The 17654-nt window shown below is 34.8% G+C and overlaps 1 protein-coding gene across 1 annotated transcript in view; it reads right to left on the reverse strand.

Annotated features, from left to right (window-relative positions):
* LOC115218386 (tyrosine-protein kinase TXK) overlaps positions 1-17654 on the reverse strand; it is a 156400-nt gene that overhangs the window by 22479 nt on the left and 116267 nt on the right. Inside the window, exons 5-9 of the mRNA XM_029788167.2 lie at positions 16202-16339; positions 13647-13777; positions 5557-5621; positions 5302-5361; positions 2458-2589 (exon numbers count right to left, since the gene is read on the reverse strand). Coding sequence (XP_029644027.1) covers positions 2458-2589; positions 5302-5361; positions 5557-5621; positions 13647-13777; positions 16202-16339 — 526 coding nt within the window. The remainder of the gene's footprint in view (positions 1-2457; positions 2590-5301; positions 5362-5556; positions 5622-13646; positions 13778-16201; positions 16340-17654) is intronic.

Here is a 17654-nt window from a genome sequence, read left to right on the forward strand (position 1 = left end):
ATATATATATAATATATATATATATTATATAAATATATATATATATTAGCCTGGGTACATGGTGAAATACCCAAGCAATAACTTGATGAATTAAAAGTAAAATAAAACCATATTGAATAAATGTGTTTTATTAATAAATTAAATCTGATAATTTTACTATTGATTGTCCCTCTTACTAACTTGACTCTGGGTTATGTCATGTGGAAATGCAACAATCTGATAAACCATGTTTCAAAGTCCAGAAGTTTCTCTCTCTAGGATTTACTTATATATAAAGTCACAGAATTTCTTTACAAACCAGTAAACCAAATCATGCCATGAGAATAAAACATTATTTATGCTAGAAAAATAATGAAAATGCATTTCATATTATATGGATTTAATCGGAATTCTTATCTTTATGAATACTGTGAAATTTTAGCCTAAAATTAGTGATAAACCATTGACATCCAAATGAATTAAATTAAATCAGCTTAAAATCTTCTGGATCTTATAAATATTTTCAAATTCTCATAACAATATTTGTTTCTGAAAAATTCTTGCTTTTTATAGAAATTTCTTTCAGAAAATATATAAAAGTCTTTTGAACTCTCTAAAAATTTTGAACTCCTTAAAAAATTTTCTACTCCTACTAAAGAATCTCTGCCACCTATAAATAGAATAACTACACTGGTAATAAAAATTACTATTTCATTTTTGTATTTGGTTTGCGAGATTCTTTATGTGAATTCATGTGTTGAAGCATATTTTATTATGTCTGGAGAGAGTCATTCTCTTTTAGTGCCTTATTATTTAACACACTCACTGGTTTCATTTCCACTCATTTACTTATTTATTTTTTAAAAGATTTTCATTGCATCTTGCAACCTTTTCAATAGTTATTGACTGTCCATTGTCAGAGCTGCATTCTTTTTGTTTGTTTGTTTGTTTATGCACATGCATTTGTGCATCATTGTGCATGTGTATAGACATATGTATGTGTGCATATGCATGTATGCACACATATCAATTTTATCCCTGATATTTGTCGGTCTTGTACCACGTGTTCACTCTGTTTGCTTTGTCATATCTCTTTGTATTCTATTCCAGTCTTTACTTCTATATGTAGGGCAGGTACCACTGGTTTCATTACATATGATGTTATCTAACTTCTTTCTAGCTCCCCTGTATAACTGAACTCTATCTTTCTGATCATATCCAGAGAATTGCATGCAGTGCATGGAATTCTGTACATGTTTCTTTGTTTCATAGGGTTTGCATAGTGGGGACACATGGTTCATTATTCTAAGTCTGCTATCATTATGCTGATTTTTATGTGTGACAAAGCTGAGTTCTTGTGAACAACATATTTAGAAGCTATTGGTTTCATATAATAGGAGTGGAGGAACTGTACTCTGTTGTTCACAGTCTCTAACCAAAGTTTAGTACCAAGGACAGGGAGTCTATTGTTAGGGTGTCTAGTGGGGTAATCTATAGTTACTTTGATACTTTGGGGGATAGAGTTAGCTTTATGATGGATGCTCTCCATTATGTTCCTTTTGGTTTCTACACTGCAGTTACAAGAGTTTGTCCAAACTAGAATATATATATATATATATATGCATACACACAGACGCATACATGCATATGTGTATACACATGCACACAAAGAAACAAAGAAAAAGAATGTGGCTCTGATAATGGACAGAGTCAACAACTATTAAAAAGGTTGCAAGATGCAATGAAAATTTTAGAAAAAATAAATAAATAAATGAGTGGAAATCGAACTGGTGAGTGTGTTAAATAATAAGGCACTAAAAGAGAATGACTCTCCCCAGACAATGAAAATTATTAAATTATCAGAAAAATATTATCAAAAAGTATATAAAAATGTCACATGGATACGTTGAATAATTAGAAGAATAATTAAAATTAAGGGTGGCAAGAAGGCAATTTTCTAGGCCCAAATGAGCAAAAAGTGTGCTTTTGTTCTTTCTTTTTTTTTTTTCCAGTTGATTCTGAATCTGATTTTAGTTTTTCTTTAGAAAAGTGTTTGGGTGGACACTTATGCATGCATGATTACAGACATACATGTCTGACCACTTTTTACATCCATACACACACACATGTATGCACACACACACACACATTTATAGTCACTTACACAGTTTCAGTCACTCAAAATCCACTGGTAAATTTGAGGCTATGTTTGAAGACACCTGCCAAAAATATGAGACAATGGGACTGATATGAGAACCAGGTTGCAAAGTGAACTTCTTAGCCTGCCAACCATATTTCAGAAGTAGTTTCATATCTTCAGTGGAAAGATCTTTTATTTGAGACTGAGGTGCAGGACGAACCTCAACAATAGTAAAAGCAAAGGAATTATATCTCTGATAAAGAAACACATACAAAAAGATTTAAAAATACAATTGAGACTCATTTTCTGAAGTTATTTGAAGACTGTGAGGTACTTACTCTTTACAATAAACAGAGATAGTGTAGACATTTCCTTTTGTTGTGGAATCACGCACCATAAAACAACCATCACGACCATCCTTCTTCAGCAGCATCTCACAATATTGTCGAGTGATGTCTTTATAATACCAACTATGAGAGAGAAATGGAACAGTAGTAGAGTTGGTGGTTAAAACATTGAAATAGGTTAGCAGATAGGTACAATAGGAAGATGAAGTGGAGGTGGTAGATGCTAAATGGAAGGAGGAGGAGGGATATGATAGAAGATTGTTAGAAAATAGTGTGCATGGAGTAACACAGGGATAAAATTTATATTCATCATCATCATCATCTTCGTTTAGCGTCCGCTTTCCATGCTAGCATGGGTTGGACGGTTCAACTGGGGTCTGGGAAGCCAGAAGGCTGCACCAGGCCCAGTCTGATCTGGCAATGTTTCTACGGCTGGATGCCCTTCCTGACGCCAACCACTCCGTGAGTGTAGTGGGTGCTTTTTACATGCCAGACGAGGCTGGCAAACAACCACGATCGGATGATGCTTTTTACGTGCCACCGGCATGGGGGCCAGGCGAGGCTGGCAACAGCCCGAGGCTGTTTCATCAATTTAGTAATTCTAATTGTTCAATTAAAGGAACTCTCTACTCATTGTATTATACTCCTATGTTGAATATTCCAATGTATACATGTTGAACATGTCAACAGTTTATATATTTCTTTGTGTGTGAGTATGTGTGTATATTAGACTGTGTCAAACAAATGAGAGAAGAGTGTTCAATACATGTTATAGAGGATATGGTTAATTGAAAATAAATTTTTATCTTGTATCTCGAGTTTCATGCCACTGTAATCTTGCCTGAAGATTGCAATGCTGTATGATGAATATATTTTCTTTACAATGCTGTACGATGAATATATCTTCTTGACTGACAGTTTCATCTTGTGATTTTTCAAATGGAAATAAAAATACCAGTCACTGAAATTTATGATATTTTCAAATTCTGAAATAATACTACTCTACATGTAGTATTGAGTATACAGTACTCTAACCCATCTCCCTATCACCCTACATGCACACAGTGTACTTAAAGTAAGTTCTTTAAGAAATTTGAAAATAGAAAAAAATTCATTAAAACAAAAATACTGAAGTAAATATAATAATTTCTATATATATATATATATATATATATATATATAAATATATATATATATATATATGAATATATATATATATATACATATATATATATATATATATCTATATATATATATATATATATATATATAAATATATCATCATCATCATCGTTTAACATAAATATATATATATAATATATATATATATATATATACACACACATACATACAGGGTGTGTAAGATGTTTGAGGACAGATTTATGTTTATAAGAAAAACAGATAGATAATAACTTTATTAAAAAATGTTATGAGGATAAAAATAAACCTTCATTTCTATAATGTTATTCAATAAAGCCACCTTCAGCTTCTATACAAGATCTAAATTGTCTACATGCTTGAAACAAGTGGTCCTGGATTCATTTTGGACATTGCTCTGAATATGGTGGCTTTCAAAGAATCTTTGGTGTTATGGACATGTTCATTGACCTCTCTCTCAATGCTCCACACATCCAATCAATTGAGTTCTGGGGAATTGGGAGGCCAAATATTAGGGGTTATGTGATCATGAAAATTTTCAGCTAGTCATTCCTGCATTACTTGAACCTTGTGTGATGGTGCAGAGTCTTGCTGAAACATATATGGCCTTCCATTACATGCACAGTACATTAGGGTAGAGCAAAAGAGGTACTTTTACACAGATTTTCAAAATATGTTTTCAAGAATATATTTCTTATCCAAGGCTTAACAACTCTTTTGAAGACCTCAGTGTAGGTGGCAGAGTTAACTCTAAGGCCTTGAGGAATGAAGTAAGGAGGTATCACATGTCCTTCATTGCTGACAACCCCTAAAACCATGATAGTTACAGGAAATTTTGTATACATAATTCTTGGAACTTCAGAAGGGTCTGCACATAACAATCTGTCATTTCTTCTGTTAACTTTTTAATCTTGGTCAAAGTTTTTCTCATCTGAGAAAAACCAAAACAAATCTTCTTCTGCTGGACTTTTCAATTTGTTTAAGAGCCCTTTAAATCTGATGTAGTAATTTTCTTTTGCTTTTTCTGACATAAATCGATCCTTCCTCATCACATAAGACTAATATCTGATGTCATTGTTCCTTCTGACACATGGAAATCTTTTGCAATTGATCTCATGGATTTTCTGGGATTGTAATCAATGGTCTGTTGAACTTACTGGATAAATTCAAGTGTTCTGATGATTTCAGAGTGTTTAGAATGATTTGTATAATTTGATACTGGTGATGTTTCCATCTTTGGTCTCTAACTTCTTACGAACTTTGTAGATGAAAGATCCAGCAACTTTTAAAAGCTGAGATATTTCTAAATCGTTATGCCCAACCTTTATAGCCACAATACCAGCATGCCTCTTCATTTCTTGAGTAAGCAGAGTATCTGCCATTATTATTTTCTGAAGAAAGATTATATAGAGTTAGGAAAAAATTCAGCAATGACACCCCACCCCCCCAAAAAAGTATATCCTCAAATACCTTATGCACCCTGTATATATATTGACCTCTTATACATCCTGACTTTATGGTTATGTATGTGTGTGTGTGTGTGTATATATGACAGTGTGTATATATATATGTATGTTTGTGTGTGCATGTATGTATGTACTTGTATACACACACAAAAGCAATCCGCATGCATTATGTATATATTAAGATATATAGAAAAGTAAACAAAGATCTTACTCAAATATTTCCAGATCACACAGTTTCTTCACATAGTTGGATGGAATGTAGCCTTTCTCCCTGTGAGAAAAGAGAGAGAGAGAGAAACAGAGATAAGAGAGAATGAAACAGGTATGAGAGAGAGAGAGAGAGAGGGAGAGAGGAGAGAGAGAGAGAGAGAGAGAGAGAGAGAGAGGAGAGAGAGAGAGGAGAGAGAGAGAGAGAGAGAGAGAGAGAGAGAGAGAGAGAGAGAGAGTAAAGAGTTAATCAACTTGCCCTCGTTTGTTCTTTGCAAGCCACCAGTGCTCATTGGAGTCATTAAGTATTTCATAGCGCTCTCCCTGCATGAGATAAGTAAATTATAGTTATTAGACTGTTTAGCAATGCCATTTATTAACGAACAATGTTTTCTTCTGCTTTTTTGGAGCTGCTGTATATGTTGAATGTAAAATTTGAATCTTAATATGTTAATCAGAGGTTCAAGTTGTACAGCAGATAGAGTCTTAATATTTCTTGAACAGTTGACTTCTGTATCAAAATATCTCTCTCTTTTACTCTGTTGCTTGTTTCAGTCATTTGACTGCGACCATGCTGGAGCACCGCCTTTAATCGAGCAACTCAACCCCGGTACTTATTCTTTGTAAGCCCGGTACTTATTCTTTGTAAGCCCAGTACTTATTCTATCGGTCTCTTTTGCCGAACCGCTATGTTACAGGGACATAAACACACCAGCATCGGTTGTCAAGCAATGCTAGAGGGACAAACACAGACACACAAACATACACGCACACACACACATATATATGACGGGCTTCTTTCAGTTTCCATCTACCAAATCCACTCACAAGGCTTTGGTCGGCCCGAGGCTATAGTAGAAGACACTTGCCCAAGGTGCCACGTAGTGGGACTGAACCCGGAACCATGTGGTTGGTAAGCGAGCTACTTACCACACAGCCACTTTCAGAAGAATTTCAAACATGCAAGCATAGAAAAATAGACATTATTAAAATGATGATGATAATCTTCCAATACAGTAAACTCACAGAATAGAATATATTTTACATCTGGAAAACAGAAAATATATTTTATCAGTAAAATCAATAATGTAATTTTTTCCTCTTACGAAAGCATTTTCATATGAAATTGACTTCAGAATTACAAAAATAAGTTATGGAATTTCTGTAGTATATTTGAGGGTATATAAATTTGTTGTTATTTACCCCAGATTAGCTCTATAGAAGCAAACAATGATGAAAGCTGTTCAAACCTCAATTTCCCCACATTTCAGTCTCAAACACTCATGGACTACATTCTTGAATGTCATTTTCTATGGCTTCAGTGTGTGATATGAAATTTGGTTGCTATTTCTAGCAAATTGAATGACTACACAGAGGCTCCTTCCAGCTGCCTAGTTTCAGATACAAACATTGCAACCTAGTTTTAGCTTAACCCTTTAGCATTCAAACCAGCCATATCCGGCCTAAATATTTTACCTCCTCTTTGTTCAAAACCAGTAAGATCCAGCCTCTTACCCTATCCTACAACATTATTCCCAAAGTAAAGAGTCACATCACAGAAATCTCACAGCTATGAGATAATGCATGATTAAGTCAATGCAATGTGAATAAACAAGCATCACATTTGGTAGAATAATGGGAATACTAAAGGGTTAAATGAAGTATCTCCATGAACAATTAAAGAAGCTAATCATTCATGGATGAAATTTCAACACAGGACTGTAACCAAGGTATAATAAATAAATATCATGACAATGTGTTTACATCTGTCTACATAAGCAATAATGGCTAAAAATCTACAGATGTATTTCGTAGTACAGTGTAGCATTAATAAAGGAGAAATATAATTGATGTAGGTATACAGGTGTAATTAAATATTTCCCTTGAACCTCTCCTACCCTCTGTTTCTGAAGAAAGCAGCAGCAATCACTGCCACCCCATCATATACATCTGTTTTCCATGCTGGTATGGGCTGGATAGTTTGTTAGGGTTCAAGTCAGTTCTTATTCAAAGTTACTTCCTTCTTAGATTTTAATTTTAAAAAATTTTTAATTGAATTTAATTGGCTCAAAAAGCAAAAGCAAATCCATGTAGGGGGACAGGGAGTTATGTACAGGGAGGATGGTCATACAAAGAGTGCAGGCCATTTCCGGTCAAGAGAGACTTTGAACCGAGCGGTCGTCGGCATCTTCACTATCTCGTCTGGCAGCTTATTCCACGGATCCTCAACCCGGACGGAGAAAACCCCTCTCCTTCGATTGAGATGAAATTGTCGTAGATAGATGGACCAGAGGATCATACCTTACTTGTATGTTCCATTTTTGGCATTTATACTATGGTCAGATGTCATTCTTAACACCAACCACTTTACAGAGTGCATTGGGAGCATTTTACCATGACACCAGTACTCTAGAAATTGCCTTCTCTTCTGCAAGACTAAGGGGTCTTCTCTATGTTATCTGTGCTTTACCAAGACAAACATGACTAGAAGTATGCAGAGAAGTTGAGTGATGATTAACCCCTTCGTTACCAACCCGGCTGAAACTGGCTCTGGCTCTGGCTCTGTAGTACAAATGTCTTGTTTTCATAAGTTTTTAATTAAAATCTTCCACCAAACCTTAGTCACAAATACTGTTCCTAACACTAGCTTAATGATAACCAAATTATTTTACTAAATTCTTTGTTATATCTAAAATAATTGGGATAAACACAGATCATCTCATAATAAATACAGTAACAAAAGGGTTAAGAGTGTGAAAAGGATGAGAGAGAGACCATGAATATGTGTGTGATGGGGTCAAAAGAGTGATGAGAGAGTAGGAAAGGTTCAAGGGAAATATTTAATTACACCTATATACTCTTTTACTCTCTGTTACTTCTTTCAGCCATTTGACCGTGGCCATGCTGGAGCACCACCTTGTAGTCGAGCAAATCGACCCCAGGACTTATTTTTTGTAAGCCTAGTATTTATTCTATCAGTCTCTTTTGCCGAACTGCTAAGTTACGGGGACGTAAACACACCAGCATCGGTTGTCAAGCAATGTTGGGGGGGACAAACACATACATATATACGACGGACTTCTTTCAGTTTCCGTCTACCAAATCCACTCACAAGGCTTTGGTCGGCCCGAGGCTATAGTAGAAGACACTTGCCCAAGGTGCCACGCAGTGGGACTGAACCCGGAGCCATGTGGTTGGTAAGCAAGCTACTTACCACACAGCCACTCCTATGCCTATACCTACATCAATTATATTTCTTCTTTATTAATGCTACACTGTACTACGGAATACATCTGTAGATTTTTAATCATCATTGCATACATAGACAGATGTAAACACATTGTCATGATATACAATACTTTAGTTACAGTCCTGTGTTGAAATTTCATCCATGACTGATTGGCCTCTTTAATTGTTCATGGAGAAACCAATTTACATATATAATGTGATGCTGGCAGCGAGGTTGATGAATAAATTGCTGGAGTGTAACCAGTTTTCTTCAACAGCTGTACTATACTACAGAAAGATAGATATCCCAACTTAGTTTTGAAACTTGTCTAGCTTATCCCTCTTTTTCTGTCCATGAAAATGTATATACAGGCAAGGTGTTTCTATTTGTCTATACACAGTGTTGCTTAAATATCTATATAAATTCTGTAGTACAGTAACAAAAAACTTAATGCACCAGTAAATTCTTTATTAAGCCAGAGAAGAACCTAGTTCTATGTTCATAATAACAACATATTACATATAAATTAGTCAGAGTGATGTCCTCATCTTGATGTTTCTTTCATTACGTTCAGGCTGTGTACATTCCAGCCTTCTTTAGGTGTCTTGTGATTAATCTTAGCACCTAGCCTGGGATTGAACTCAGAACCTCTAGGTGACTGCACTGCATTTTAGTACTTTTATCCACTACACTATGACTGTAGGCAGTTTTCATTGATGTCTTATGTTGGCTCTGTATTGATTGGATAATAAGACACCTGAAGAAGGTTGGAGCATACACAGCAGAAACGTAGTGAAAACAACAAGTAAGATGAAGACACCACTCTAAACTAATACATAATATAAATTCCTCATTTCAGAAATATAGAATTGTATTATCTTACCAATAGTTATCAAACAAATTATTATTTAAAGAAAGAAGGCTGTGGCTTTATTGAGTTTGACAGAAGCCTAGACATGATATGATAACAATGGCAAACTATCTTTATAGCTGTCTCATAAATTATTAAATGAGGAAAGAATGATAGGGTTTTATTAAATTCAGAAATAACCAAAATGTTTTAAAACATCAAAAAACGACTTTTCCATTTATCTCATAAATTATCCTTTAGTTTCTTTTTTTCAAATAGATCTACAACTATGTAATTTCTGCCAAAGTCGAGTCTGTATTTTTGTGAAGATCTGGTTGGAAATATAAATTATAAAACAAGACTCTTGGAATATTTCTTAATATATTTTTATACTGTTTGGTGGTTGCATGGTCTGCAATTTAAGTAACCTTAACAAACATTTTATTGAAAAAAGATTTTAATAATTTATTTACTTGTAAACCTTTATCTTTTTCTCATTTGTTTTCTAGTTGCTTCTTGGTAAAGTCATACCAAAATTATAAATTATATTAGCCACTTGGCACACACACACACCACACACACACACATTATATTCACCTCTAGTTTATCGCTGTTATTTTGTGATAACACAATATATCTGAGTAATTTTCATCCTCCCAACATTTTGTCAAAGTCACAATATTTTATGAGAGAGAGAGGGAGAGAGAGAGAGGGAGAGAAAAGGGGGAGAGAGAGAGGGGGAGAGAGAGAGAGATTAATATTATAGGATCATTTGTTCTAGATATTGATTTATTCACATAATGCCAATTTATATATATTTTGGGGGATTTATTAGACATATATCTATTCTTAAATGTTTTCTACTATAGCCTTGGGCCAACCAAAGCTTTGTGTGTGGAATTGGTAGACAGAAAATGTAAGAAGTCCATAGTATATAGTATGTGTGTATGTGTATATATATATATAATCTTTATATATAAAAGTAAGGTTGTGTGTCTGTCTCCTACGATTTAGATTCCTAACTACTCCCACATTTTGCGGTGCAGTTTAACCAAAACCGGGTATCTTATAGTCATGATTCATATCGAGCCCTTCTGGGTATTAGCGCGTGTCTACGATGAGTCTACGATTTAAAAAAAAATTTACCATAATTTTTTTTCCATTTTAATGCATTTTTCGCTATTATATAAGGGAAGTAACTCTCTAAAAATGTCTACGATGAGTCAACGATTTAAAAAAAAATTTACCATCATTTTTTTCCATTTTAATGCATTTTTTTGCTATTTTTTGGCTATAACTCTCTAAAAAATGCTTATATAGTTATTTCCCTTACAAACCCAAGCAACGCTGGGCGATACTGCTAGTATATATATATATATGCATGTCGTCCTGAAATGGATAAGGAAAAGGAGAAATGAACGTCAAGACCGAATCCATGCTGTGGAAGCAGAGGTTTAGATTTTAGAACTGTCCTTTTAAAAATCATAAATGTTTTGAGTATGGAAAAATTGGACATAAAAGTTCACACTGTATAACAAAACAAAACAAAAAGGGCCAAACAAAAACATTCTTGAAAGAATGTATTGTTAACCAAAATTTTAAGTGAGCCCCAGAAAACAATATTTGTGTCCATAAAAATGAATAATGTGAATAGCAAGTTACAAATGGATATGGGCAGTGATATAACGATAATTAATACAGATACAAGGAGAAAAATACAGAAACCTAGATTAAAGGAAACTTCAAAAATTTCATGAGGTGTTTCAGGTAAAAAACTGCATTTTATGGGTGAAATGACAAGTGAATTTACATTTTGTGGAAAAACCCTGAAAGCCAAAGCTCTTGTGTTGAAAAATATGACAAATTTATTTGGAACAGACTGGATGGAACTGTTTAACTTTTGGGACCTCTCCATAAATATTTTTTGTAAAAATGCGAATGGTTCTTCTGCCAGTACAAATAAGGCATCGGAGAATTTAAAGAAAGGAATTTAAAAAAATTTTCCTGATGTTTTTTTTGATGAATTGGGTTTATATATATATATATATAGACCCAATTCATCAAAAAAAACATCAGGAAAATTTAATTTTTGTTTCACCATTGAATTTTCACCATCCCACTTCCATCAATGGATCACCCTTCCTTTCTCATTCATTTGTTGTGACGGAGAAATACACAAGAGTATTATTATAGTAGAAGATACACGATGTATATATATATATATATATACACACACACGTACATACATACATATATATATCTCCTAATATAATAATGAGCATAGTGTGTTTATATATTTGTCCAAAATCATGCAGTAGGAGTGACTGGTGAAGAGAGAGGAGAGAAAATAGTAATTCAGTGAAGGAGAAGAAGTGAGAGTAATAGCCATGAATGAGAGGGGTAAGAGAAAGTAATAGCAATGAGAGAGAGGACATGGCAAAGAGAGCATCGTGTATCTTCTACTATAATAATACTCTTGTGTATTTCTCCGTCACAACAAATGAATGAGAAAGGAAGGGTGATCCATTGATGGAAGTGGGATAGTGAAAATTCAATGGTGAAACAAAAATTAAATAGCGCTTCAATTCTGTGTGAGTATATGTGTGTGCATGTAAAAGGGAGGAATGTGAATGTTTGTGTGTGTGTGTGTGTTTGTGTAAAATATATCTATATATCTGAGTAAGTGTATATGTGTTTGTGTATGTTTATTTAGAAAGATACATAAAAAATAGAATTACAGACACATGTGCATTTACACATACATATATATATATATGTAAACAGATACACTTAAAAAGGAAGGAAGCAGGCTGTGACAAAGTATAGAAAACTACATTTTCTACAGACTGTGCTACTCATACATATGAATGTATACACCTGCACACACACACACACACACACACACACACACACACACACACACTCATACAGAGTTGAAGCACTGTTTGATTTGTTTTTTAACCTTTCTGTGCCCTTTATATATATAAAATATTACAATTAGCTGGCATTTTTGATGACACAGGGCCAGCTAGTATATATATAGATGTCTTGCAAACAACTTGCACATGCAAGTGCTACCAGTCAAAAACTCTGCATACTGAAAGCCAGCAAGTGCATGGGGTCATCAGGAGAGAATGCGCACCGTTTCGGGGCCTACCTCTCGACGGCATCAATGAGCACCGTCCCCCGCTCACTGATATGAGGCCCCACTTACTAGATCAGCTGGTTATCAAATAATATCAAGTATGTTATAGAAAGTATGGGCTATTTACAGAGTGATCATAGAGAGCCAATGTGAAAAAAATACAGAGTAGAGGAAATTGAAAACGCAAATCATAGGTAGTCAAAGTGATTCTTGAACACACAAATGAAGGTATTCAATCAAGGTAATTGTATTATATATAATTATACACATCAACATAAATCATGCATGCATAAGCGTAAAGATTCTCCAAGGGTATAAAGAATAAAACCAAACATACATAAAAATATAGAAATATAAAAACATATAAATAAAGATTACCTGTAACGAGTTATGCGTGATAAATATAGGAGGTGAAAAAACAAATGAGAGGTTGATAACCATAGGAATAAAAATGTCAACCTTCAAAATGGCAAAGTGCCTTCTAAATATTCCTTATACATCTAGGATATAAGATAGAAATGATAGATCTAATTTTATAGGTTTTTAGAAATGTAGAGTGAAATTTATGGTTACAGGAAAGGATCACATCTGAAAACTTATTTAACATATTAGTGTTATATAATTTAAGGATTATATACAATTCCCTTATAACTATTGTAACCTACTCCAACCAACAAGAAAATCACTATGTGGTCCCTCAAACTCAAATTTCTCTTAAATTATATCCTGACATTTTAAAGAGAAGAGAAGGAGGCATTAGATCATGTAATAGTAGTGCCATGATAAAATGTACCCATAGAAACCATGCCAAAAGTGGGATGTATAAATGAGACATAGTCCCCAATCTACTGAGGAGAGCAGTAACTTAAAAGAAGAATTAACAATGTGATAACCGGTCCAGACTGTGTCAGTCTGGAAAGCAAAGTTAAAATGATGATAATGAATCCTAGACTGGATACAAGGCATGCCCAAAAAAGGATGGAGTGGTTATGACTGGAATATCTTTGATAAGATCAGTGATGAACTGGAACTGCATATAACAACAATAACAACAACAAAAGCAGCAATACCATTATACCATCTTGGAAATATAAAAAAATGAAAAGGTGAATGGAAGCCTCTTACAGTGGTCAACTGGAGATCTCGTTTATCATATGGCGAGTAGTCGTAGATAGCAACATATATCTTCTCGTTACTAGATTCACTCATATCCGTGTGGGTGGAGGGAACTTTATTTAAGCGAGCAGGAACTTCTTCTGAAAAATAAGTGGGAAAAAAAATAAATACATGAATGAAGTCACACACACCTGCACATGCACACACACACACACACACACACACACACACACACACACACACTTACACATGCTAATATCAAACAGTGAGAATGAGTGCTCAACACTGCATTGGTGGATGAATATTCTTTATTTGTGGGTCAACAAGGCCATTATTGGTTTCCTGTCAAGAGAAATCTCTCAACAAATATCAAGCCTGTCACATGGAAAGTACTAGTGTTGCATGTGGCGGGCTTGATAATTGCTGAGAGATTTCTCTCACCATGAAACCAATGATGGTCTTGTTGATCTACAAATAAAATGTATGTGAATGTGTGCATATATATATATATATATATATATATATATATATATATATAACAACTAATGTAGGATAAAATTTTTTTCGAAAAAAATTTTTATCAATGGCCAGCATATCAAAAAATACCTTTAAAGGTTAAATTATAAATAACTTATAAAATAAGGACAAAAGAAAAATTCTAATGCCAAATATGCTGAAAAAAGACAAAATTGTCAATAACCATTATAATTTATGCGTCTCGAAACAAGCCGATAGAAATTTCTAAAAAATTTTGTTATTACCGTATTGGTCCCAATTCGGGGTTAATTCATAAGAATTTTCCCCTCCTCAGCGATAAATACCTAAGACATAAATGAAATACTTACTCATACCCATGGAAAAAACAAGCCCTTTTTTTCAGCATATTTGGCATTAGAACTTTTCTTTGGCCCTTATTTTATAAGTTATATATATATATATATATATATGGAGAGAGAGAGAGAGAGAGAGAGAGAGAGAGAGAGAGAGAAAGAAGTAGTCAGTTCCGATTCAAAACTTGACCACTTCTTGTTTTTTATTAGATGTATTTTTTTCTGTGCACGAACACATCAGTGACTTTTGAGTCCCAAAAGCTCTTTGAAATTAACATTTCAAACAGTGCTTTAACTGCTTTTCAGATCATCATCATTATCATATACATATGCATGTACATACGTAAATTAGTACATACGTACGCACACATGCATGCACATGCATGTATGAGGTTTGGGTGTGTCTGTGTAGTGTGTGTTCTGAGTTAGAGCCAAGAGTATAGTTTAAGTGTACCTGGATGATGCATCGAATGTCTGCAGATGTAAATTTACAATACTGTTGTGTGATATGTTTTCCTTGTTGCTTAGTTCTAGACTATCTCTGACTGATTAGACCTATGATAAAAAACATTCTCACCATAATCATTCCATCATTTTTTCAGGCGCAGTGTACCTAAGTTATTTTATTCAATTTGTCCTCACATCTTTAAAGACAATTTGAGAGAAGTGTGACTATTACTTTTAGCAAATCGCATAACCTTTAGAGCCACCTTCTTTCCAGGATATCTGGGATTACATTACACCATCAAATGTGTCTTTCACTTCTCTAGAATGGAAGGTTGTGATGTGAGGCAAATTTGGCTGATACTTTTTGAATGTTGAGTAACTAGCAGATGGACCCTTACTTCCATGCTATCAGTACAGGAGTCTCAGTTGGTTTGTCTGATTTTGACTTTGGATATGGTAAGGAATTGTATTGTTGTTTAGTTCCAGGTTAACACTGACGGAACAAAAGCATTTCAAACTGCATCTGTTTAAGGTGGTCAAGGACTATTTCATCCAATGTATCCTTTTCTTCCTCAAGGAAGTAGGAAAATTCAAATGGCATTTGTTTGCTATTTTCAACATGCTGATTAGCCATGCAGAAGCTAGTTGTTGTTCTTTAGTCTCAGGTTACCCTGGTTTAACCCTTTCGTTACTGTATTTATTTTGAGATGTTCTGTGTTTCTCCCAATTATTTTAGATATAACAAAGAATTTAGTAAAGTAACTTAGTTATCTTAAGCTAGTGTTAGGAGCAGTATTTGTGACTAAGGTTTGGTGGAAGATTTTAATTAAAAACTTATGAAAACAAGACATTTGTACTAAAGAGCCAGAGCCGGTTTCAGCTGGATTGGTAATGAAAGGGTTAAAGATATCTATGATCAAAAGTATTCAAGTCATGACCAGCTTGTCTTTTTCCTATGTACAGGACCACATTATCCAAAAGTTACTTTTTCTAAGACGGTGGGGATTTGAGGAAGATTTGGCTGCTGTTTCTAAAAAGTTAAGCATAGAGGCTCACTTGCTGACTTATATATTTTGGGTGTAGTATTTTATTGAAAACAATTCTTTCATTGTCATTCCATTAACATCATTGTCATTCCATTAACATCTAGGGTGTATTATAGGAATGTGAAATCAACCCCTGTGCTTCGTTGGAACAATAAAAAGCAAAGTCAAACTCAACAAAATTTGAAAATTAAAGGGTTGTAACTGTGTATTTTGTATTTGTAGACACATGAAGCCACCTTACCATGTCTCTCAATAAAAGACAGTTTACATCCCGGAGCATTGCGGTCAATCTGGTCACAGCATTTGTACTTCTTTAAACTTTTTGTCCATACCCCAGGATGGTATTTAAGGTAGAAACTGGCATTTTTCTTCAGACATTCTGTAAAAAAGTAAAATTAAATAATAACAATCATCCTTTCTACTAAAGGCACAAGGCCTGCTTTTTTTTGGGGGGGGGGCACTAGTCGATTACATTGACTCCAGTGTGTAACTGGTACTTATTTCATTGACCCCCCCCCCAAAGGAGGAAAGACAAAGTTGACCTTGGTAGAATTTGAACTCAGAATGTAAGGATGGACAAAATATCATAAAAAATTTTGCCTGGCATGCTAACAATTCTGCCAGCTTGCCACCTTAATGATAATAATAATAGTGAAAATGATTAAGATAGGTAAAATGTGAGAGGAGGGAGTTGGTTGATTGTATTGGCCTTCATAATTCACTGGTATTTAATCATCCCAGAGGGACAAAAGGTAAAGTTGAACTTAGCAAGGTTTAAACTTAGAAGGGAAAGAGCCAGAACAACAATCACAAGGCATTTTATCTATTGCCTTTCTATTTCTGGCAATCCATCATCTTTGATAATCATTTCTACAATAGGCACAAGACTTGAGATTTAGTGTGCGGGCAGACGGGCTAGTCAGTTACAGTGACCTCAAAACTTGATTGGCATTTACTTCATTATCCTTAAAAGGATGAAAGGCAAAGTCGATTTGATCTCAGAATCATCATCTTTAATTAAAATCAAAAATCAAAATCAAAATCGATCAACATCAATGGAAATTGTAGCTGTGATACCAGTGCCGGTGGCACGTAAGAGAACCATCTGAACGTGGCCGTTGCCAGCCCCGCCCCGACTGGCCTCCGTGCCGGTGGCACGTAAAAAGCACCATCCGATCGTGGCCGTTTGCCAGCCTCGTCTGGCACCTGTGCAGGTGGCACGTAAAAAGCACCCACTACACTCACAGAGTGGTTGGCGTTAGGAAGGGCATCCAGCTGTAGAAACACTGCCAGATCAGACTGGGCCTGGCACAGCCTTCTGGCTTCCCAGACCCCAGTTGAACCGTCCAACCCATGCTAGCATGGAAAATGGACGTTAAACGATGATGATGATGAGTAGTAGTGACAATGATGATTGGAGTATTTTTTTTTTTATCACAAATCACAAATTTGACTAAATCTGTAGTTTATTTAATCTGTAGTGAACCCAAAGGAAAACCTGGTGCTTATGCCTTTTAAAATCTTCTAAATATAGTGGAATAGTTTGAACCCAAACACACTCTATTTAACCGAGTAGCACTCAACTTATATAATCAACAGTTTGGGAGAGAGAGAGAGGGGGGAGACAGAGAGAGTTGAGTGAATCCTGGTAAAATAATAATGAAATCATTCACCCCCACCCTTTAGTGGGGTGG

Source organism: Octopus sinensis, linkage group LG13, assembly GCF_006345805.1.
Source record: "Octopus sinensis linkage group LG13, ASM634580v1, whole genome shotgun sequence".
Taxonomy (NCBI): domain Eukaryota; kingdom Metazoa; phylum Mollusca; class Cephalopoda; order Octopoda; family Octopodidae; genus Octopus; species Octopus sinensis.